Here is a 23,507-nt window from a genome sequence, read left to right on the forward strand (position 1 = left end):
AAGAGGCTTGATGCCTACCTGACTGGGGTCATATGAGCCCAGTTTCCTCCTGCCCAGGCAGGGGTTCAGACTTGAAGATTTACAAGGTCCCTTCTGACCCTACTTCTATGATTCTATGAACCTGGATCTGCAGAGTCTGTATAGATCAGGTGCTTCAGTGGAACTGTTTAGCGCTTTTATCTAAAGCTGATTTAATTAGTTATTAGACAAAAGTACCAAAAAAGCCTTGCTAAAGTGCCTGATCTATATAGACGGGTGAGCTGGGTCCAACTGATGCGCTGCTTTTTCTGGACATGTGTTGGGCAGCTGCTGACAGATGTTAAAAAAAAAAAAAAAAGTGCTTTACCAGAAGAAGCAGCACATTACATGTGTTCAAAGTAGCTGCAAAGGAGACTAAACAGAAGATGGATCGGGGTGTGACACTCTGGGTGCCCTTCAGGAATCTGTAGCTCACAGGTACCCTTCAGAAACATGTGACACACCCTCAGCTATCTTTTGCTCGATCTCCTTCGCAGCCATTCTTCCTTCTTTATTTGATCTCATTCATGCTGCTTCTTCCAGTAAAGCAGTTTTATTGTCAGTGGCTGGTGGTAAGGTTTACCCCACCCATGTCTAACCTGAAAAAAAAATTTCTGACCTGTACCCAAACTGCAAAATGTGAAGTAGTTTATAGTCCCACCTAAACCCCACCTGCTTTGTGGGTCACTCATGAGTACCTGCAGGTACCCAACCCGATGCAGGAACTCTATGCCAGCTCCCAGTTTTCACTTGTTTGACTACAGAAAAATACTAGAGCAATTCTTTGTTACAAATACCATATTTACTCAAATATAAGATAAGGTGTCCCGTCCCCCGTCCCCCCCCTCTCAATTTAGCATGGGGAAAAAAGCCCCTTGTCTTATAATCATATACAAGAAAATCTCACTAAATACACTGTCTATCGTTAAGCTGCTGCCAAAAGCAGCATGTGTTCAGCAATGGAAACCAACTATGAGGCTGATTAAATGCAGCCAACACTGAGCATAACTATAAAATACATGGGAGGGTGGGTGGGGGGGTGTGTGTGTGTGTGTGTGTGCACGCGTGCATCTCTTAAAAAAACAACAACAAAAATCAGGCAGTTGCCCTTCCGAGAGGGAACTGGCACAGGGCCTGGAGATACTGCAATACCAGGCTGGCACCAGGAGGGCCAGAGCCAGCCCTGACACTCCCCCTGGTGCCAAAAATTGCCAGATTTGATCTTAGCCAAAGCAGTTATGGAGTTCAAAGGGTTGGGGAAGGAGTGACTGGGGGTGTACCTAGGAGTGACTTCTGGGCAGGTTGGGGATTATAATTTCTTCTCAATCCAGAAAAGGGGTGACCCCCTGGGGGCTGGCAGAGATTTCTTCACTGTGTGTGCAGGGTCCAGTACAAGGGAAGTGGAAATGAAGCATGCTGGACTAGGGAACTATCCCAAAACAACCTCAGTCTGTTCCTTGAGGCAAGTGGCAGCATATGGAGAATAAACTTGGAGCTCCCCATGGGCCACTTTGCGACACTGATTACAAACCATCATTCTACAGTCTCAGGCTTTGCTTTATTATAACTATATTCAATCTCATCTGAGAGGAAGCAAACACAGCACCACAAATGAACAGTGTGTACTGAGCATGGAAATACTGCAGGCAAGGCAATGCAGTCCCTGGAGTCTCTAGAAGCCTCCAGTGATAAAAGACAGACTGCTTTTATTTGGCTTGTCTTTTTATTTTAAATAAAGCAATAATCGGGGGGGGGGGGGATAGGTTGCTGTACAGCTGCCGCTTGCTCAGCAGTTGGCTGTCAGGAACGTGTTCAGCTGACATATCTTTGTAAACCCACAGAGGCTCACACTTCTCTCAGAATAAGCACTAGTGCCCTTCTAACAACTGCAGAAGCAATGCTAGCAACCCAAGGATGAAAATATCCCACAAGGAGGACATGGAAAGAAAAAGAGCCCAGAATAGCAGGGCCCTTAACTACTATAATTATCTAGGTGCTAAATGAAGAGCTGCTGCGGATCGGCCTATATGTAATGATGCAGCTAGGATAAGTATTCATGTGTAAGGTATAAACCTGCTGTTAAATCATCAGCTGCTACATTCACCAATGTGTATTTAGAAAGTCAGTCTAATTTTTTTTATTAGCTGCTAAAAAAATATTTGAGACCATGAATCCCTCTGGAAACCTATTTAAAAAGTGGTCGTCATAAATGTGTGACTCATCTGTGGCCATATAGGTACTTCACACTTGTCATAGTGCTGAACAGCGGACCTGTTCAGAATCACACTGCAACAAACATGGCTACAATACAGACCCCCCTTCCCCTCCACAGGCACCAGGCCTTGAACCCACAAACTACAGGTGAATCTCCAATACCTGCTAGTAGTATTGGGCTTAAGGGGCACATAGTTTTGATTTTTTCCAGGAGAGCAGCGGGAGTCAACTTTTTTGGTGTCACATATTAGCCCCTCACCCACTCTGAGAGCCACTCCGATCCCTTTCCCTGACCCGATCTGCTGCTCAGCTAGTTGTTGTTGGTAAACAAGTTCTCCCAGTTGAATGCATTTTTTTTTTTTGTGTTACAGGCAATTACGCCACCAGTCCAAGCTGGCTCCTTCACTCCCACTCTTCTCAGAAATTGGGTTATATCAACATTTAAAACTAAATGGTTACAGCTCCCACTTCAAACCCCCACAGCAATTCCACAAGCTGAAATTCTAGGCTGAACTTACCAACTTCAACTCTTCAGCAGCACAGTTATTGAGAGCCTGGGTAACACTGAAACTTGAATGAAAGGGACCCGCTGACTCACCACGTCCAGTCCCTCCTCTATTGTAGGTAGCCGTGTTGCAGTCTCTGTCCCTTCCCCTTAAGCTGTTTTCTGCTTTGCCCCTAATGTTCCACTGCAAGGCCACTTCACAACCTCAGTCCTTTTATATTAAGGAACCATCTTCTAATTTCCAGCCTAATTTGTTCGTGACCAATTTACAGCTATTTTTTGTGTGCCATCACTGTCCTTTCACTTAAATAGTAGTGCTTCCCCTCTGATGTCTAACCCCATCCCATGTATCAATAGAGAGCAGCCATATCCCCTCTTAGACTCTTAGAGTCTAAGCTCTTAGAGTCTCTTCTCATTTGATGGGGTTTTAGTTTCCCTGAACTCCCTAGTTACCCTCCTTAGTAGTCCTTTCTTTCAAAATTCTGGCATGGAAATTAATCTCCCACCTGCCTTAAGCTCTTTAAGGTTCGGTTCCACCTTGGTTCTGGTCATTTCATAGAATCATAGACAAGTAGGGCAGGAGGAGATCATCTAGTCCAACCCCCAAATTATCCCTATCCAAACCATCCTATACAAATCCATTGTCTAATCTCTTAGCAAAACTACAGTCAACCCTGACACAATACAAGACATACCCTAACCTGCCATAGGTAAAACAAGGGGACCATGGCAGCCAGCATCCTGCTGCTGTTCATACACACTCAAGAGATCCCAGGTAGAGGACCATGCTCCCCACTACAGAGAAACCACCACAGTCCACAGCAATCCACAAAACCACCACGGTCCACAGGAATCTGACCATGGAGAAAAAATATTTTTTTACCCTAAATATAGCTATTGGCCTGACCCTGAGCAGAGGGGCAACCCTCTACCCAGGAACCTCTGGGTTTAAATCCCAGCAGGAGCACTGGCACAACCCAGTCAAAATCCCCTGTCTTGGCCATGGCCAACACCCAATGCCTCAGAAGAAGGCTTAAAAAACACCCCTGATACATGTAACACTGTTGCTGGGGGGAGTTCCCTGTAAGCCCCATGCAGCAACCAGCAAAACCAGGACACATGGAAAATACCCATTTCCATTTCCAAACCCTCATTTCCATTGCCTCCATGGTCAACATTATCCTCCATACTGAAAATGTTGCCAAAATGTGGAATATGCTTCCAAGGGAGGTGGTGCTGTCCCCTTCCTTGGAGGTATTTAAGAGGAGATTGGACAAACACCTGGCTGGGGTCATCTGACCCCAGCACTCTTTCCTGCCCAGGGCAGGGGGTCGGACTCGATGATCTAATAGGTCTCTTCCCACCCTAAAATCTATGAAATCTATGAAAGCAGAGGCAAAGCATTCACTTAGATTTTGGGCCGTTATCTTTCATCACTATTCCACCTGTACTGCAGAGCTTTCCCACTTCTTTCCTTGTTTTCCCTTTACTTATGGAGCTGGAGAACATTTTAAAGCTTGTTTTTATAATATCCTTTGCAAAGTCTAAGTTTAAGTTTTGGCAATTCTTCCTAACCTACTCTTCTTTAAGACACTGTTTTCTTTTCTGATCAGTCCTTCTTCCTCATTCCTTGTGAGTTCTCTGCTCGTCCCAAATATGTTTACTGAGGAGGATTATCCATCCAGTCAGGTCTGGAACCCCTCCCTATATCTTTTTGCTTGGGATATAAATTCCCAGTAGTTTTAGCATCTTTGACTTGAAGAAATTCCTGAAGATATTCACATCCCTGAGTTTCTCAGTGTAGTTGCCTTCACTAACTAGTCCATCCAATTACGGACCCACTTCTGTTTCTCCTTCCATTTCATTTCAACTGTAGCAAGTAAGCAGCATGCACAACAATGCTGCAATCTTAGCACTGATGGCTAGAGCCTCAGGTAACCAGAAGCTCCACAGCACCATGTCAGTACATGTTATGGAGCACTGCAATAATTCTTCTGCTCCTCTCTGCACACCCACACTTATATATTAGTTTACATTTGCTATGTTTTTTACCATGTCAGTAAATCTGACACCAGCTCAACAAGAACACAAGAAGGAGCAAAGTAGCAATACTCACGATTTGTCTCTTCTGCATGCCCGTCTCTGAGGGCTGATCTGCCTTCGGCGAGGGGACAATGACTTACCCCGTGATCTGTCTTTTATTGGAGAATGGGCACTTGCGGGTTTCAGAATCTAACAGAAGGGGGGAAAAACAGATACTAAATAAAGACATTTATTCAGAGTTTAAAAATAAAGGCCTTGTACAGTAGCAGGGAGCAGAGACAGTACACAAAGGGCCTTTAATCTCAATGTTTTTTGAACCCTGCCTAGGTTGGGAAGAACTGAAAGCCGTTATCATGTGATGACTGCTCAGTGCTCTCTTATGAAATTAGTTAGTGGCCTCAGTCCAGTTTCCAGATAAATTCACATCACAAAGAGCACCATCAAAACTGGCAATCACTAGAGAGACCTAGGACTGAATAGGGATGGAGAACAACATGTCCTGTCTCCTAGACATAGCTTCCCTCTACCCTCACGTAGCACATTGTGAGAGGAGCATGGGAGGATACCTGCACCCCAGGCATATATCCTGGAACTATCCTGTGGGCAAATGCAGATCTTCAGTTACTTTCTCTGCAACTGCAGGCCATTTCTTAGTTGCCTTGATCACACACAACTTCCAGCAGAGTGCCCCTTAAGCTGAAAACTTTCTTCAGTACTCAGTTCACATCTTTATTTTTTGGAGCTTATCTTTCAAAGATATACACCGGTGACTCTACATACTGTGAACAGCTCCATTGAAGTATGCAGCTGAAATCCTGACCTTGTTGAAGTCAATTCCACTTATTCACTAGGCTAAGGATTTCACCCAATGAGACCACACGTATGTGCTAAGTCATGTAGGAGCTTAAGTCTTCATAAGATCAGAGCCTCTCGCCATCAGGACCATGCCTTTTCTATCATCTGCACAAAGATCTGACTCAATGTCAGAAGTCAGGAAAGAAACACAGGCCTGATCCCCTTATCAAAGCAAACTGCATAAATGCAAAAATAGTAGCAATCTGTGCTTTATTATTTGTGTAGGTTACTAGCTCTCTAGAAAGGATTAAAAAATGCACTGGTGCAAGGGTTGGAAATCATTCTAATGAGTAATGACATATGCAATTAAACATGGTATGTTGAAATTAGCATATAACATAAACCTAAGATTTCATGTGATCTCACTTGCTCAGTTTAACACCAATTTAATTCAGCCAATTTCATTGGAGTAACTGGATTTACCTCAGTGAAGCAGTAGGAAGAATCAGATTCATTATCCTACATTTAAACTGCAGGAAGGCCAGCCTGTTATGGAGTTGTCTAAAAGAGCATGTCAACTGGCAGAAATCAGCTAGCTTCCCTGAAGTCAAAGAGAATTGTGCTGCTTTACATCGACTAAGTGCCTGGCTCTTAATTTCTCTCTCTTTTTTAAATTGTAATAGTAATGCAAATTACACACGTTTCATCTCCACAGCATAATAAGTGATCACAGTGGGACAGACTCAAGTGCAGTAGGTTCACTTAATGTTTAATCATGAACACTAGGAAAATTTAATATGCATCACAGAAGTGCAGGATCGCAGTACACTTCTCTTTGACAGCTAGAGAGGCTGGGACACGTGCTGCCCTTGGTTATACTGGCAAGTTCCTCTGGATTGACATTAGAGAAGACAGTCAGGAACTCCAGATATACACCAGTGAAACTGAGAGCATAAAGCAGCTCTCTGGCCATGCATGAAGACCAATCTGTTCATGATGATGTGTCTTTCTGCCTATGGCTCTGACAGACTGAGAAAATGATCCATTGTTAACAGTGCTTGTCAGCAAAGGGTCCTTTCTCCCTAGCCCAAATGCCTACAAAACCTGTTTGACAGGGGGTGTTGATGGGGACAAATCTCTCTGCTGTCACAAGAAATGCGCTAGACATTCAATAGGATGTCGCGTCTAGCACACTGCCAGGGAAAGGGAAGAAAAAAAAACAGATGGGCCTCAACCATGCTGGTTTCAAACCAAGAGAAAAGCCCTGATGTCAACAAAAGACAATTTCCCTAGTGTATTTAGACTCCCCTTTGTGCACATCAAAAAACCACCCAAGACTGTCAAAGAGCAGAGATGCTGCTTAGGATGGACGGCTTCAGACAGAACTGCCCACAGGCACCTACAAACAGCAAACCCAGCCGAGACAAGAACTGTTTAGTCCCTGGCTTTTATAAACACGGCTACATCATCACTCCAGCATGGCTGTATATAAATACTTCTGTCCTTCGAGATAGAAGTGCCACCCCCTTTTTCCCTTGGCAATTAAAGGCAGGGCAGGGTGGCACCTTGTAGGCTATCTCCCTCTTTTCTTGGTCAGTAAAAGGAACTTCGTTAGAAACGGTGAATGGGCAGCAGCAAGCAGCGCAAGATCAGGATAATGGCACTTGACCCCTTCCTGAAACACTAAAAGCTAGGAATGAACACCAATATTTAGGCAAGAGCTATTTGAATGATGAATGCAGGTATTGTGAGTGAATGGAGTAAGATCCACAAGTCTTTACATTCTTCATGCTCCTCCGCTAAACACGGCCTGTGTTACTTCAGTTCCTGCAGCCCTGTATTGCTTTGTCCTCTATCCACACATTTCTGTCACAGCACTAGCAGTTTTGAAGCAATTACAATTAGAGAATGGATCCTGCTGGCCTTATCAGGCAAGAAGTCCCATTGACTGCGCTGTGAGACCCGCATTTGTTCCACCGGGACTCTTTGTGGAAGTAAAGCAAACAGGGTTGGATTCTTGAGTATCTCTTAAAAGAAATCAGGTGTAATGTCTTATAACACTTTCCCCTTTTATCACCTGGGGAGGGAGGGATATTTTAATTGAATAAAGGCAACACTACACCAGTTGGCTGGCTTCTCCATGCCATGGGAGGCCATTGCAAACTAATACCCCCTTGACCTATTTAGGCAGGAATACAAGCTTTGCTGCAGCAGTTCTACCAAAGGGCAGGGATGCTTCCCAAGCCTGCACTGCAAACTCCCAAATCAATTTTGGTCAAACTATAAAGACACCACATAACTGCACAATCCAGTGATGGACCAAATTAATAACTGGTGTAGCTCTAATGAAGTCACTTGAGTGTCAGAAAAAATTGATGTCATCAAACAAATGCTCAGGAAGGTAAGGTCTCCATTTCCATTGCTGTCTGTGATTCATATATAGGCTATGCATAATTCACTGGCGTTAACTTTAGATGACCAATCTGGGTGAGGGACATGCTGAAGGGCAGAAGCCACGATGGGGTCTACAACACCTCAGACCCTCCTCCCATCACCAAGACAGTGGCAAGGGATGGCAGAGGCATTCAGCAGCTGTAACAACTGCACTAGGAAGTCTCCATATAAGGCAGAATTGCTACCCATTTTCCATGGTTCTAGCCAAAGCAGTGGCACTTATATAAATGACAGATGCAAATTTTTTAACACCATTTCACTTGTAAGAAGCACTCGCCCTCTTATTCAAATGATTCATTCTTCACAGGAGAAGAGGAGGAAAAAATACCTTGGAATTGCTTTCCAAAATAACTCACACGTGATGCTCCATACCTCTCAGGAAAGAGATGCAGCCCTGAACTTCATGAGTGCACCTGCTTTACTCTAATTGCCAACAGATGGTCGGAAAGACATCAAAACCTATTTCTCCACAACTGAAACCAGCTCTTCACCCACAGCTGCCTGGGAAGCACACTCAGGATCTCCAATGACATTCTCCAATTGAAATTCTCACCCCTTTGGCAACTGCAAACCTTTGTCTGTGAGTGTTTTTCTATACTCTTCAATCTGACTAGACCGCTGGCTCTTCTCAGCTGGCTAAGGATGATGCACTAATAATGTTGATAGAGGAAAGTTAATCTGTTTCTGATACAGCTGCTACCAGGGAAAGGCAAGACTCCAACGAAAACCCAAAACTACATGCAGTGAAGTGGAAAAGCTGGGTCTAATAAACGACAGGGCAGAACTCATTCACCTGATACCTTGGAGACAGCATGAGTGCTTTAAGTACAACTGCTCTACAGACTTAATCTCACGTCTCTAATTGAAAAAAGGCAACACTACACCAGTTGGCTGGCTTCTCCATGCCATGGGAGGCCACTGCAAACTAATACTCCCTTGACCTAATTAGGCAGGAATACAATAACTCAAGAATTTGCCCCAACCCCTTCATGACAAGACCCACCCCAGCACAACACTGTCCATTCCCTCTGCAGCTGAGAATGATCCAGGAGGCTGTTGCTGGTGTTTCTGGTAGCACAAAGGGAACAGGCAATAATCCTAAATTCTTTGCTGGGGAGTCACAGGGGTACAAAGAGTTGGCACAGCTGGTTCCCACACCTGCTTACCCACTGCAGAGGAAGGGGCAGGGCTAGATTATGATGCCTGGGCTACACACAGCTGGCAAATGACTACCTAGGGACCACTGTCAGTTGGTGCATATTACAGCAGCTTCATGGTTGCTCTATTGTGCTCTGAGGGCAGGGCAGGGCAGGGCAGAGGATCAGCAAGCCAGCTATGAGAAGATCTAGAGCACAAATATTTTCTAAGCTGAAGTAGAGGAAACCCTAAAAACAGAGTTATAGAAAGCAGAATTTGAAGGCACAGCGCAGGTTAAACACCAAGACCAAGACATACACACACATGCACAGAAGTTGGACAGACACACCAATAACCCCCACACATGCCTACAATTATAATTCCTTTCATACTGGTTTTACTCCAGGGAAAGTGTTGATATCAACAGATTGACATCAGCTAATCAAGATCAAACAGCCCCCTCCAACCCATTTACAGAAGTGCTATATTTGCATGCACCTACCTTCATTCTCATATCCCTGGCATATTTCTCCAGCTCCTTTCTGACATCTGTCCGCATCATTTTTGATACGTTGAGGACCAGCTGCTTCCACTCAATGGGTTGAAAGCTGTGTGGCTCATGCGGGACATATAATCCGATTTTTACTTTCTTGACTGAGTGTAAATACTTTTTATAGGAGTCTTCAAATTCAAAGATGAGGTCACTCAGAGTTCGGTAGGTCAAAGGTTTGTCCATCAGATCTGATCTTCTGCTCATGCCCAGTGAGCCATACCGGCCATTGCAGTAAATCCCGAGCACCACATGATGAAAATAGTTCCCTGAGAAGTGGGTTTTAAAGCTGATTGGGAATCGTTCCACAGAAGGCTGCCCGTTGGTTAAGTATCTTTGCACGTGTTATGTCAAGGCAACACTGAGCAAAGGTTGTGAAATAAGACCACTAACAACTTCTACCCAAAGGGATGACAGAGCTTTAGAAACATTAATTCACCCCCAAAATACCCCTGCCAGGGCAGGGCTGGTCTACATTAGAGAACTGCTGCCACCACAGCTTTGCCAGCAGAGCCCTCTAGTAAAGACATAGCGTATGGCACCAGAAGGGTTTTTTCTACCAGCTTTGTTCCATCACTTAAACCAGCAGAGCTGCATCCAGTTGAGGGGTTTTGCTCACATCACATGGGCACGTGATCTTTTCAGATCCATGCCTAACATAAGTGTGAGCAATACTCTGCAAGACAGATCAAACCTTGGTGTTATTATATCCATTTTACTGATTAGAAAATAAAACAGAGAACATTGTCAATTGCCCTGGATCATGCTGGAAAGGGCCTGACTCCCAGTGCCCCAGTACTCTAACTGTGCTAACAAATTAAGCAACAGGAAAATAAAGAGACTGATCTTGGGGATGCTGTTTTATTTAACACCAGTGCAACATTCCTCAGCTCTGCACTCTCAATACAGGATAAAGTCTTTTCCATGTTCTATTCTGAAGCTGAATGTTGCTCAGGATCTTAATATTTGGCTTTCAATGTTTCTACACCCTTTTTAGATACTACAGAAATACCAATCCATACGTCTTGCCTTTGACAACTGAGTTCTAGTCTTCTATAAAGGGGTTTGTACTCCTCCAGTTTATAAACTCACCCTTGTTCTGTCAACCAGTGGCATCAAGAGTTTTTAATGATCAAGTAGGAAATTATTTCCTCCAGGCACTGGCACAGAGATAAGGCAGAAGTAACCATGTTAAAACCAGAATTTGTTACACAAGTGCTAGTCAGCTATTCCAAATGCAGCTTGAGATGTCTCCAGAAGCAAGACATGGTAACAATGTAATAAATCCTACATGAAAACTGAAGTTATCTAGCACACTTCCTCACTCCCTGGCTGGGATCACTTCCTGAGGATCATTTTTTGGAGTGACTCCCTTCAGAACAGCAATCATATTGACTGACTCCAGGGCCAGCTAAATCCAACCATCCTTTGCCATCAACGGGAAAGTGCCATGAGGCAGGGTCTTGAAGGAGGAACATGGAATATCCTGACATCTATGTGCCAGCAAATCTAATACAAACACAGACTTGGGAAGGACAGGAAGATCAGGTCTTGAGTTCTACATTTCAGGTTAATCACCACAACCTGGTGATGCCCAGCCCTTGCCTCAAGGTATCATAGAATCATAGAAGTAGGGTCAGAAGGGACCTTGTAGATCTTCAAGTCCAACCCCCTGCCTGGGCAGGAGGGAAACTGGGCTCAAATGACCCCAGCCAGGTAGGGATCAAGCTGCTTCTTAAAGACCCCCAGGGTAGGAGCCAGCACCACTTCCCTTGGAAGTTGGTTCCAGATCCTAGCCGCCCTAACTGTGAAGTAGTTCCTACGGATGTCTAATCTGAACCTACTCTCCAACTACTTGTGGCCGTTATTCCTTGTTATCCTAGGGGGCACTAGGGGAAACAAGGTCTCCCCCAAACCCTTCTGGTCCCCCCTAGTGAGTTTATAGATGGTCACAAGGTCCCCCCTCAGCCTTCTCTTGTGAAGGCTGAACAGGTTCAGGTCCCGTAGCCTCTCATTGTAGGGTCTGCCCTGCTGTCCCCGGATCATGCAGGTGGCCCTCCTCTGCACCCTCTCAATGTTTTCCACATCCCTCTTGAAGTGGGGTGCCCAGAACTGGACACAGTACTCCAGCTGTGGCCTGACCAGTGTTGCGTAGAGGGGGAGGATCACCTCCTTGGCCCTACCTGAGATGCACCTGTGGATGCACGATAGGGTCCAGTTAGCCCTGCCGACCATGACCTCACATTGTCGGCCCATGTTCATCTTGGAGTCAATGACTCCAAGATCCCTTTCTGCCTCCATGCTCTGAAGAAGAGAGTTTCCCATCTTATAAGTGTGCTGCTGGTTACTACTGCCCAAGTGCAGCACCCTGCACTTGTCAGTATTGAAACACATCCTGTTTTTGTTAGCCCACCCCTGCAACCTATCCAGGTCTTGCTGCAGTCTTTCCCTCCCTACTAGCGTGCCCACCTCACCCCAAATTTTGGTATCATCAGCAAATTTAAACAGGTTGCTGAGGTACTTAAGCCTCTCCCAAGGAGTCCACAAAACCCTCTGAGCACTGGTTTCTTTTTCCTTCTGGCCATTATAGATTCGGCAGCTGAGGTTTCTCACGCTGTTTTGTGTCTTCTCTAGCCACATCAACAGTTGATACCCAATGCTGCCCTATTCCATGTGTGCCTGGAATACCAGCTTCCAGGTGCCATGCCAAAGACTGCATCTGGGACCTTCAGCTACTTGGTTTAGATAGAGCTGTGAGCTGGTACAACTCACCTTTTCTGCCTACGAGTACAGAGAGAGAGAGACCTGTAACAAAAAAATGCCAACTGGCTCTGTGTGCAATGGGCACAGACAGGCTTAGCAGCGTAACAGTCTGAGCAGGGGAGACACAGGGACTAGAAGGAAGTGCAGAAGAGGTGCTCTAGGTCAGTATTCCTCAACCCATGGGTCACGACCAAAAGTTGGTCACAAAAATATATGAAAGGGTTGTGAACAAACCTTAAAAATGGATTCTCCTTTAACGCAGAAAAACATGGGAAACTATAGCTTTTCCCTTACAGAGTTCCAGCCTGCAAGGGGCTGCTTGGGGTCCCCATGCCCCACATACAACCCACCCTTCCCTATATACCCACCCCATGCTCCACATACTGGGGGCTGGGAGCCTGGGGGCAGCGGGTTGGGAGTGAGGGGCACTGGGTCAGGACTGGCCATTGATGTTTACAAATGGGTCCTGGTACAAAAAAGGATGAGAACCCCTGCTCTAGGCCTTCTCTGTAGCACAGGTAGGGGACATGGCTTTGGAAATGGGAACAGTGAGGGCCCCACTGATTGCCTGCTGTTAGAAAAGTCCTGAGCAACTGCAGAAGTAGCCATGGAAGACCCTTCAAGAATGGCTTGAAGCTATACTGGGTGATGGGAAGACAGGCCAAGCACAGATTAGCCTGGTGTTCCTCCGTGTTCTTTCTTAGTCCGTGTTTGTGTTCTTTGTGTACCGGCATGCTAGCAGGGGATTTTGTTTGCTGTGGCTGCTGGTGTTGGGGCATGCAATGTATTTCTCTGGAAACCTCAACGTTACACAAAAAACTGACCACGAGGCTCAGTTCAGCGGCAAGAGCTCAGCCAGGTTTATTACCTACACAGAACCTACTTCCTCGCATGCCTGTCCAAAGCTGAGGCCTCCACAGCCTAAGATCCAGAGGGATCTTTGTACCGTAGCCTCTCAGTGCCCCAGTGCAGCTCAGGATCTGAACCAGGATCCTATCTGTTAAGACAGGACCAAGGGGATGACCTAGCAAGGAAAGTGTTGCCTTTCAGCAATTACTGATCCTGAGTTCTTTAGCATCCCTCCTCCAGCCTCCACCAACAAAGAAATTCTTTAACTCAAACAAGAGACATTACACAGCTGAAATGGCATGGGATGCTACTCTAAAAACTGCTGCCTGCCTGGAGCCTGTTCTCCTCCTCCTTTTCTGCATACCAGGAGTGCCTGACAGCTACTTGGAAATTGGAAAGCACAAAAGACTTTTTACCAACACAATAAAGAAAAGACTTGGGGCTGGATGCTGATCTCACTTGACCAGGCCAGTATAACACCAATTATAATCACCAAATTATCCAGACTTCAGCCCCTTCAAGAAGCTGAAGGAACCACTTGAGAAAGGAAAACAATGAAATGAAATGAAATGAAATGCTTAACATCCAAGCAAAGAATCTTATAAAGAGAAAACACATTCAAAGGAAAAGAAACAAACAGCACAACATTTTCCGGCCTACAACCTCAGTACACTAGTGTAATCTTCTCATCAATTAATTTTCACTTCTTGTCATATTGAAGGAAAAGCAAATGGGCTAACTTAGAACCTGTAAGCAGCTCAGTCGCAACACATGGTAGAACAGGATAAGCCATGGCTGCATAAGTATCCCTTCATCCATCTGCTGCCTCCAGACTACATTAAACATAAATGCTGAACAGGGAACAGAAGGGCCAATTCTGATCTTAGCTCTACCAGGGTAAATCAGCTGTAGCTCTATTGTACACTGCAGTCTTGATTGTGATTCTGCTTACACTAGTCCAAATCAGGATTAAGCCCACTGAAGTCAGCAAAATTACCTTGAAGTCAGGGCCAATGCAGTCAGACCACATGAGAATCAGACCCACATTCACTCACATTAAAATGTCACCTAATTAATTTAAACAATAGGTCATAGATGGAATATTCTGTCTATAGTAATACCAAGTTACTATAATTTTGTCCCCTGGGTATATTCTTACAAAGGCCTATTGTATTTATTATTCTATGTAACTGCCTAGGCCAATGCTTTCTGCTAGCACCTATTAAGCTGTCAAGTATCGCAACGATTGTTCCCTTCATTGTAAGAGGATTTCAACTCTGTTTCACTGAGTAGCCCTCTATTAAGTCCACACAAAGCCTCCACGGCCACCTGCCCATACACACACTCTTCTGCCACAAAGTCTTGGAGAAGATGCAATTTAATCTCATTAAACTCTATGTAGGAGTAAAAAAACCTTTTGAGGAAGGAAATGGCTTTACTTATCATCAAATATCACAGCAACACCTGCTGTGGAAATTAACCTGTAGGTACATGATGCATCTATTGGCTAATGAGAATCTCCACCAGGGATGAAATGCACAGCAGACTGGTTAGAAAGGCAAGTCAGATCTTTTTCCCTCTCCCTGGGTCATAAATCATTTCCTCTCCTTTTCCTTATTGCAAAGTACAACTGTACTGGAACAAACAGTAGAAGACATATCAGTATAGCTTTTTGTAATCAACTTTTGAATGAAGCATATACCTACTTACCTGCAGGCCAGGGAATCCAAGTTAAAATTCTGTGCTACAACACAGGACTAATAATGTTGATAGAGGAAAGTTAATCTGTTTCTGATATAGCTGCTCCAGACTAGAACTGGAGAAGACAGAAGTGATTTTAAAACAACTTTTTACTCTTCAGTTCCGGGACTAGTGCCGGAGCCAAAGTAGCTCCTGATGTAGATTAAAGTAGGCTCCTCAGCCTTGTCCATGAGCTGTACAATGGAATGGAAATCCCTCTAGCACGCAAGCATGCTGATCTCCAGCATTCCTTGTCCTGTGCTAACACCAGTGCTGTAACTAGGAGTAGGCAAGCAGGGCACCAGTCCTGGGAGCTTAGAGGGGGCACAAGGTTGGCAGCCACTGTTGCTGATGGCTTGGCTGTTGCCACTGCCCTGAATACAAAAACTGCTTGTTATGCCTCTGTCTAACCCAGGGATTATGGGAGAGGGGCCCAGGGCTGGAATCTGCATCTTTGTTAGCCCTATGCAACCGCAGATGCACTTCTATTCCTACCTGTAAATCTGACTCGTTGGGTTTTTCATTTCTGATTCCCTGATTCTAGTCCTGAAAGGCAATCACCTCTGGACTGAACTGGGGCAACTGTTTAACAAACCACAGCCATGCTTTTTAATGTTTTACTATGGGAATTAAAGCAAAATATTTCATCCTGCCATATGATAGCATATGAATAGCAGCTGACTAACAAGATTGCAAATGATGTGAAAGAACTGTTTTACACGCTATCCTCCCACTGAAATACCCTGAAGGGATGGCCAGACTGGGGTGAAAAAAGGGCTTGTTATTTTAAAATATATCACTATTTATACTTCTGTTTTCCTTGGTTTAAGGGTTGCACAGTTACTAGGGGTGAGCCCAAACCTATCTTCCTGAACTGGACTACTTTGATCCTTGGAGAAGCTGAGATCTAGACCCAGAGGCACAGTCTGTCATTTGCATTTCTCTCTGAAATAGGTCTGAATCAGAAAACAACAAGCTCTGGGGCCTGCCTGATCTTCCTTACATGTTGGTCTAAATGAAGAATAGCACCACTGAGGTCAATGCACAAGTCCAGAATTGGGCCCAGAATCTCTTTGCTCTGGGCCAGCGTCTGTTTGCATTGGCATTGGTAGTTATTTGAAAGCAACTCACTGATGCTGCAGGGTGTCCCTTTCATGTTCCAAACCAAGGAGTGCTCAACCCCTGGACCAGAAGCCAGATTCGGCCCACAGAGCCATACCGTTTAGTCCACAGGGCTCCCCACAGTTCTGACACTTAGGCGGCAGGGGAACAGTGGCAGCAATTGCCACCCTCCTGCTGCCAAATTTCCAGACAGATGAGCAGCTCCACAATCCAGACAGCACACTTGATTAGCATGCAGAGATGGCCCGAGCCTGATCCAGGCACATGGGGGCTGGCTGGAGGTGGTGTAGGGCCTGATCCTTCATCATAGGGCTTAGCAGAGGCATTACAAGGCCCCAATCCAGCACCAAGGGATCCAGATAGGCAGTGTGGGGCCCTGACCTGGTGGCATGGGGCTGAGGGAAGTGGCACAGAGCCTGAGTCCAGCAACACGGGGCCCAGGGAGGTGGTGCAGAGCCCCAACACAACAGCACAGGCCCCCAATCCCATGACGAAGAGCCCTTATTCAGCTGGCACTGCAGGGTAAAGGGAGGCAGCTCAGGGCCAGATCTTGGCAAACGAAGCCTGATCCAGCCTACAGATCAGCCCTGCATCATGCATCCAGCTTTGATTATCCTGTCAACTAAACAGACAAGATATTCCACTGACAGCATGTTCATGTCTTTTTAAAGGTAAAGTCTTCCCCAAGGTGCCTGATTTCAGCTAACTGTAAATAAGATATCTGGGGGTCACATACCTGTTTTCACACCTTGTTAGGCTGGCTGGCATATGCTCATGTAAAAGTGTGATTGGATCTGATCCTAATAATCATGCTTCCTACCATGCCGCACATGCATGGCAGGACCCAGGATACTGGGATCAGGGATCAGACCCCAGTGACACCAGGCTGCCCCAATGTGGCCCCAAGGCTGGGACCAACAATCTGACTGTATCATGGCCTGTCCAACCCCCTGCAGAGAACAAATGGGGAAAAAAGGCCACAAGACTTCAGCTACCCATAGGGAGAGAACAGGCACCCAGCCTGTTCATCACACCCAGGAGCCTATTCACTCCATTCTTGCAAAGAGCAGGGACACAGGGCCCTGTCACCCATCTCACCCATCGAGAAAACACAACAGATGCAGCTGCAAGGGCTTTTTTACTTCAGAGCTACAGTCTCCTTGGAGTTACTTACTCCACAGAGCCCAGAGCGGGTGCCCACCCTAACAAGGTTTCTACATACCACACACAAAAATGGAGACTGTAGGCACATTACTTATATGCATAGTCAACAGCGTAATCATGTCTTAATTGTAATCTCTGCCAGGGAGCTAGGTGAAACAGATTTGAGTCACTCATTTTTATCAGTATTCCCACACACCACTGATCCAATAATCTGCAACTGACTCAACAACAGCTTCAAAGTCAGACCCCTGTGCTTTCCACAATGGTACTTTTTCATCACTACGAAAGTCCCTGGACAAATAGTGCCATATTTTCTCACATACAACATGCCTCAAAATATAATATTCACCTTGTTTTTGAAAGTAAGAATGAGGAAAAAAAGATCTTTCCTTGTAGTATGTAACTGAGTTGCAGCAGCTACAGTGAGCCTACTCACTGTTCTGCTCCCTGTAGTCATGTGCAGATTTTATTTTCACTTTTGCCCACCAGCAGAAACTGTCTTTATATAATTATTGCACATAATGCCCACTGAAATTTCCAGCAGGTGGTTTTCATTGTATGTGAAAAAATATGGCACCTTCCCTCCAACGGAGATAAATTCTCTAAGATTAAAATGAAATATGCAAACAGAGGTTCTGGTCAGGAGAGGGACTATAAACCAATCAGTGCATTTACTCTCCAGCAGTTACTTCTAGATCAACTTTTCCGCTGCTTATTAATCTGAGAAGAATTTTTGAAGTGCCAATAATGCGTGCTGTTAAAGTCAAGCTGTATCTCTGGACTCAGTATATTAAAAATGTCGTTTCTGGAATGGTAGTTTCTGAAATGGGTACTTCCAGCTGGCAGTATCGCTGTGATAGCAGCTGGGTTTCCATGGCTAAATGAGCTCAATTTACTGCCCAAAAGCAAGTTTTTGTGGCATCCAACAAAACAAAGCATACAGGACTGGGCATACATGCAAGGAGACAAGTTCTGAGCACTTTTCCAGTTTGTACGTGAGCCAAACTTCTATTAAATTTAGGCCTGCTCTACACTACAGGCATTGCTATGCCAGCAAAACTGTGGTCCAGTTATGCTGACAGACGGTTTCTGTAAACACGCTTAATGTCACTTGGGGTGTAACTATGTTGGCTGAAAAACTCCTTTTACTAAATTATATCACATCTCCATTGGAGGGTTCTGTCACAATAGTTGTGCAACCATAACTATTGTGGCAGCACCTCTGTCATGTAAACCAGACCCCAGATGGGAATTTAAAGACATGTAACCAGAGCCAGCCTTAGGGAAAATGGTGCCCTGGGTGAACTTGTATTTTGGCTCTCTTTCTTTGAGTTTAAGTATGTAGTAGTATTAGCACAGGTTTCAGAGATAAAGCCCCAGGGAAGCTGCTGGGTTGGATTGAGAGACTTGCTTCCCCACAAGCAAGCACGACTCCTGCTGCGCAGGAGCAAGGCGGATGGAGTGGAGTAGGCACCACCCTGCCCACCTGTGCCCAGCCCAGCTCTTCCTGTGCAGTGGTTGAAGGCAGTGGGGGGCAGAGAGGGGGAAGTTGGGCTAGGCTAGGCTGGGCATCACTCCTCCTGCCTGGGGCTGGGATTGGCTGGGGCGGGATGAGGGGAGAGTGCTGCTGTGAGCACAGACTGCTCACAGGTGCGTGTGCAAATGGCACCTCCCTGACCATGGCACCCTAGACAGTTGCCCATGTCGCCCACACATAAGTCCAACCCTGATTGTAAGAACTGCTCCCCTGCCCATCTAGGAAGAAAGGAAAAACCCACAGACCTGGCAGACCAGGGGAAGCACAAGAGTGCCTGGACTATAGGGGCATTTACAGGAGTCTGGATTCAGAACTGCAGGAGATGACTGCACTTCTTCGCACTGCTTTTTCGCACTGCTGGGCTTCAGTGCTGACAGGCCCTGTCAGCCAAAACTTAAACCCCTTCCCCTTATGAAATATATTTTTTTCCCCAAAACAAGAGGCAGCCACACAGCCAGTAGTATGAAGAAGTGCCAGGAGGCCTCCAACTTAGCTCAGCTGGCTCCTGTATGGGCCAAATCACACCATTTACCAAGGGAATGGTCCTCCATGAGGAGACAGTTGCCTGGGTTTTGGTTTCCTATTGTCAGTATTCATCCGGGACTATAAAATTTAAGGGGGGAAGAGCAGACAGAACAGGAGGAGGTTTTATTTAGGCTGACAAGAGTGAAACTGCTAACTTTGAACAGAGAGAAAAATAAACCTCACTCTTGACAAGTTTGCCACATAAGGTTGAAGACTTCAGCAGGAACAGATAAATGATTTTCAAATCCATCATGAAACTGCTATGCAAAACTGAAGGACTCAAAGGGCCACATGCAACTAATCAGAGAGGTTCCAAACCACATACTATGGATTCAGCTCTCAGGTTCCCTAGAACAAATCCAAGGATGCTTAGATCTTGAGTTTTGGTCTAGCTCATTATTATGGAAGCAGACAGCTATAAAAGCCACATCTGGACCTGATCTGCTCCAAGTGTTTGTATATAGAGTTCTGGCTCATCTCTTCCTTCTCTACTGATAACAGCTGTGCATTTCAGCCATGGCTCCCACAGAAAACAGGCAGAGATTAAAATAGAGGAGAGGGAGAAAAGGGGCCAGCCTCTCCTCACAAGGCTTTTTAAGTGTTGTCCTTCAGGGCAGAGCTGAAATTAAAGATTCCTTAGGAGATTTCAGGCTGGGGAGATGACCTTGATAAAGATTCCTCTTACTTACTTTCACAGCATTTATCATAATCTGCCAGGTGATCCTCATCTGCTCCTAGCTACTGAAAAGAAATCTCCCAACAGCATTCCTATTAATAAATGGGGCTGTAGACAAGCTTGCCAATATTAGAAATGATACACTCCTCGAGCCATAACATACCAGCTACCCTGCAGCAATGAAGTAGCTTTCTTACAGGCACTCAGTGATAATCAAAGGCCTATCGCCCCATTCAGGCCAGTAAATCCTTTGCTATACAGGGGGTAGGAATCTTAGGTATCCAGGACTGCAGCTGTAACAAACATCTTGCAAACACCTAGGGCACTTGTACACGTGACACCATTAACACGTGCACGTGATGAAAATGTCACTTGTGTGGCTCAAGATCAGCCCCTCACCACTCCTGCCTTCAGCAGGAGCCTGCTGAAGGCAGAAGTGGTGTGGGGCCCGATCCTTGTTTTCTTTTTGGCGGAGCCTGCCCACCTCTCCTGCGGGCAGGGTGCGAGCTGCTAGTGGGCTGAGCAGCTCCTGAGCTGCAGAAGGCCCTGGTCCTTCCTTCTGCGGTGGTGGTGCCCCCCAGCGCTGCCCAGGTGGGCTGCTAGCAGGCTGCGTGCTGCACCAGCTCAGGGTTGGAGAAGAGATGGACTGGGCTGGGTGCTGCCTCTGAGCTGGGGTAGTACCTGGCCTACTAGCAACCTGCCTGGGCAGCCCCAGGGAACACCACCACCATGGAGGGAAGGACTCGGGGCCCCCACAGCTCAGGAGCTGATGGGCCTGCCTGCAGTTCACCCCTTAGCTGCAGGCAGGTTTCAGCTCCAACAACAAAAAAGGATTGGGCCCCTCGCTATAACATGATAGAAAGATTGAAATGGTTTAGTTCTCAGGGTTTTATTCTATGCCCCATGGTTTTAATTTAGGGGGCATAGAATAAAACCTTGGGGATTAAACCCCCGCCACATGTACAAGCACCCCTAACCACTAATTAAATACATGGAAGGCACCATATATTATATAAGACAGTAAATACCTCAGTTTTCACTCTCCTAGTATATTTATATGTTTGTGCTCTCTCTCATTCAGTGATTATTTTTTTCTTTAAATATATTTTCTGGGCCAGACCTGCACCTGATGTAGACCAATGTTGACACCTGCAGTCAGTGAAAGTAATTGGTCCTTTGATGACCTCCATGTATTTGAGGACCTGCTCCCATGTTTTATGTAGCTTCTTCCAACAGTTTATGCATTTGGCCATCCTCTTCCCTTCTGATGTACTACCTACACTTGCTTTCATAACATTAAATTTTGGGTGGAAACATTTCCTTTCCACATTTTGGTTAGCTTCGTTTCCTCAAATATTGTTTCCTTTTTTGAGTAAATTAGCTTTAACGCTTTTTCACAAAGGACATGGCATAAACTCTAGTGTTTACCTGATTTAGACATAACTTAAGCTTGTGCATGAGCACAGAGGCTGCTCTGACATGCGGTAATTACAGCGCATTGGAGCAGACTCAGTCAATTGAGTCCACTGGAACATGGCAATTACTGTGCTTCAGCAACCTTCTGCATCTTGTACAGGGGTGGGCAAAATACGGCCCATGGGCCAGATACGGCCCACTAGACCATTCTATCTGACCCGCGGGACCCCTCAAAAATTTAGAAAATGTCTATTTATCTGCTCCTGGCTGCCTGTTAAAAATGACAGGAGCCAGGGGCAGTAGGACCCAGAGGGAGCCAGCAACAAGGCCAGCCGAGCCCCACATAACCCCCCACACCCTATATATCCACACACACATCCCCACAAAAATATTTTTTAAAATTAAATTAATGAATGTTCTAGGTGTTCGATTTTTAGAATATAATTTGGTATTTTTCTGGTTCCAAGATGGCAACAGCCCTTGCTGAAAGGAGTATTTCTGGAGGCAAGGGGAAGGACTTCTGGTCATATGGCGACCAGGGGGTGGGGCACCCATCAAGGGGCAGGGCTACCAAAGTAGCCCTTGACGGCTTGCCAAAACTCGGTAAGTGGCCCTCTGCCTGAAATAATTGCCTGCCCCATGTCTTGTATATCAGCATCCCCACACTTAAAAATAGCAATGGGGGCACTTGAACTAAAGCTCATCGAACAGGCTTTAGTTCAAGCGCCCCTGCTGTCATTTTTAAGCACAGGGATGCTAATACACAAGACGCAGCAGCACTTTAGTTAGTTTAGCTAATTAAAGTGCTGCCCACCCTCCACCCCTGGAACACATGTAGAAGTGCCCAAGGTGACCATATGTCCCATTTTAGCCAAAACTGTCCTGGATTTTGGAGGCTGACCCCAGGCACTTGCTGGGAATTATAATGGGCATCCTGGAAATGCAGGGATGTGAGGCACAATCTGGTCAGGAGTTGGAGTGATGTGGAGCACCTTGCAGGTTGGCAAGCAGGCACCGCTGCTGACTCATGAAATTTCAGGGGGGGTAGGGACAGTGTCCCAGATTTCCCAGATGATGTCCTGGATTTTTGGGATTTCCATACGGTCAGCCTGTATAAACTGCACAAGGCACTAGGAAAAAAATCTTAGGAGAAATACACCTGGATTGGTGAAAGGGCTGTATCGGCTGATAGGTAGATTAGACAGATGCACAGACCAGGAGATCTCTTCACAGCTCTATTCTCTAGGAATCCCATATTCACAGATGTATGTGAATGTGTGCTAACAGCTACTTTCTCTGCATATGCTGGCACCACTGACTCTTCACTGAAGTTATTAACACATACAAGCACTCTGAGATGCATCTAGCATGAAACAAATTATGTAAAACCTAATTCTGCACAAAAAAAATGATTACAAAAGTGTTTTTTTTTAAAAAGGCACTTGGCAAAGCTAATGGAGTGAGCCAGCAAGCAGCCTGTTTAAAATGACAGCTCACTAATCTGCTCTGAGCTAAGAAGTCTCTGGTTGAGGACTTGCACAGAGGGCTGCTGTGCTAGTCTATGCCCTTTTTGGTATCCAAGCAACAGTGAAGCTTGTCAGCACACAGAAGTTATTATAACCAGTATCTTATTTCCACAGACAGAGAAGTGAACTGGAGGGCAACACAAAAAATTCAGGGATGCGCAGTTCAGATGTATTTGAAAACATCATCTTGACATTCAGAGGAGGGGGGAAAAAGCAGCGTCTCTTATCCACTGACAGCCTGACCTTGGAAACAAACTGAGAGAGGCCCACGCTTGCTGCTGTCTGCTCAGAGAGGTTGATGCTGGGGAAAAAATCCAAAATCAGGAGACATCAGGGGCCCAGTCCAAAGCCCACTGTGATCTGCAGAAATACCCACACTGACTAATGGATTTTGGATCAGATCCCACATGCCTGTCACAGATAAACCTCCCACACACTATATCATCTCTCTCTTCTTTTTTGGTGCACTTCAG

General features: G+C 45.6%; 1 protein-coding gene across 1 annotated transcript in view; it reads right to left on the bottom strand.

Moving 5' to 3' along the window:
* VASH2 (vasohibin 2) overlaps positions 1-23,507 on the bottom strand; it is a 78,121-nt gene that overhangs the window by 15,849 nt on the left and 38,765 nt on the right. Inside the window, exons 6-7 of the mRNA XM_006268121.4 lie at positions 9,669-10,050; positions 4,854-4,969 (exon numbers count right to left, since the gene is read on the bottom strand). Of these exons, the coding sequence (XP_006268183.1) occupies positions 4,854-4,969; positions 9,669-10,050 (498 nt within the window). The remainder of the gene's footprint in view (positions 1-4,853; positions 4,970-9,668; positions 10,051-23,507) is intronic.

Source organism: Alligator mississippiensis, chromosome 1 (assembly GCF_030867095.1).
Source record: "Alligator mississippiensis isolate rAllMis1 chromosome 1, rAllMis1, whole genome shotgun sequence".
In the NCBI taxonomy this organism is placed as follows: domain Eukaryota; kingdom Metazoa; phylum Chordata; order Crocodylia; family Alligatoridae; genus Alligator; species Alligator mississippiensis.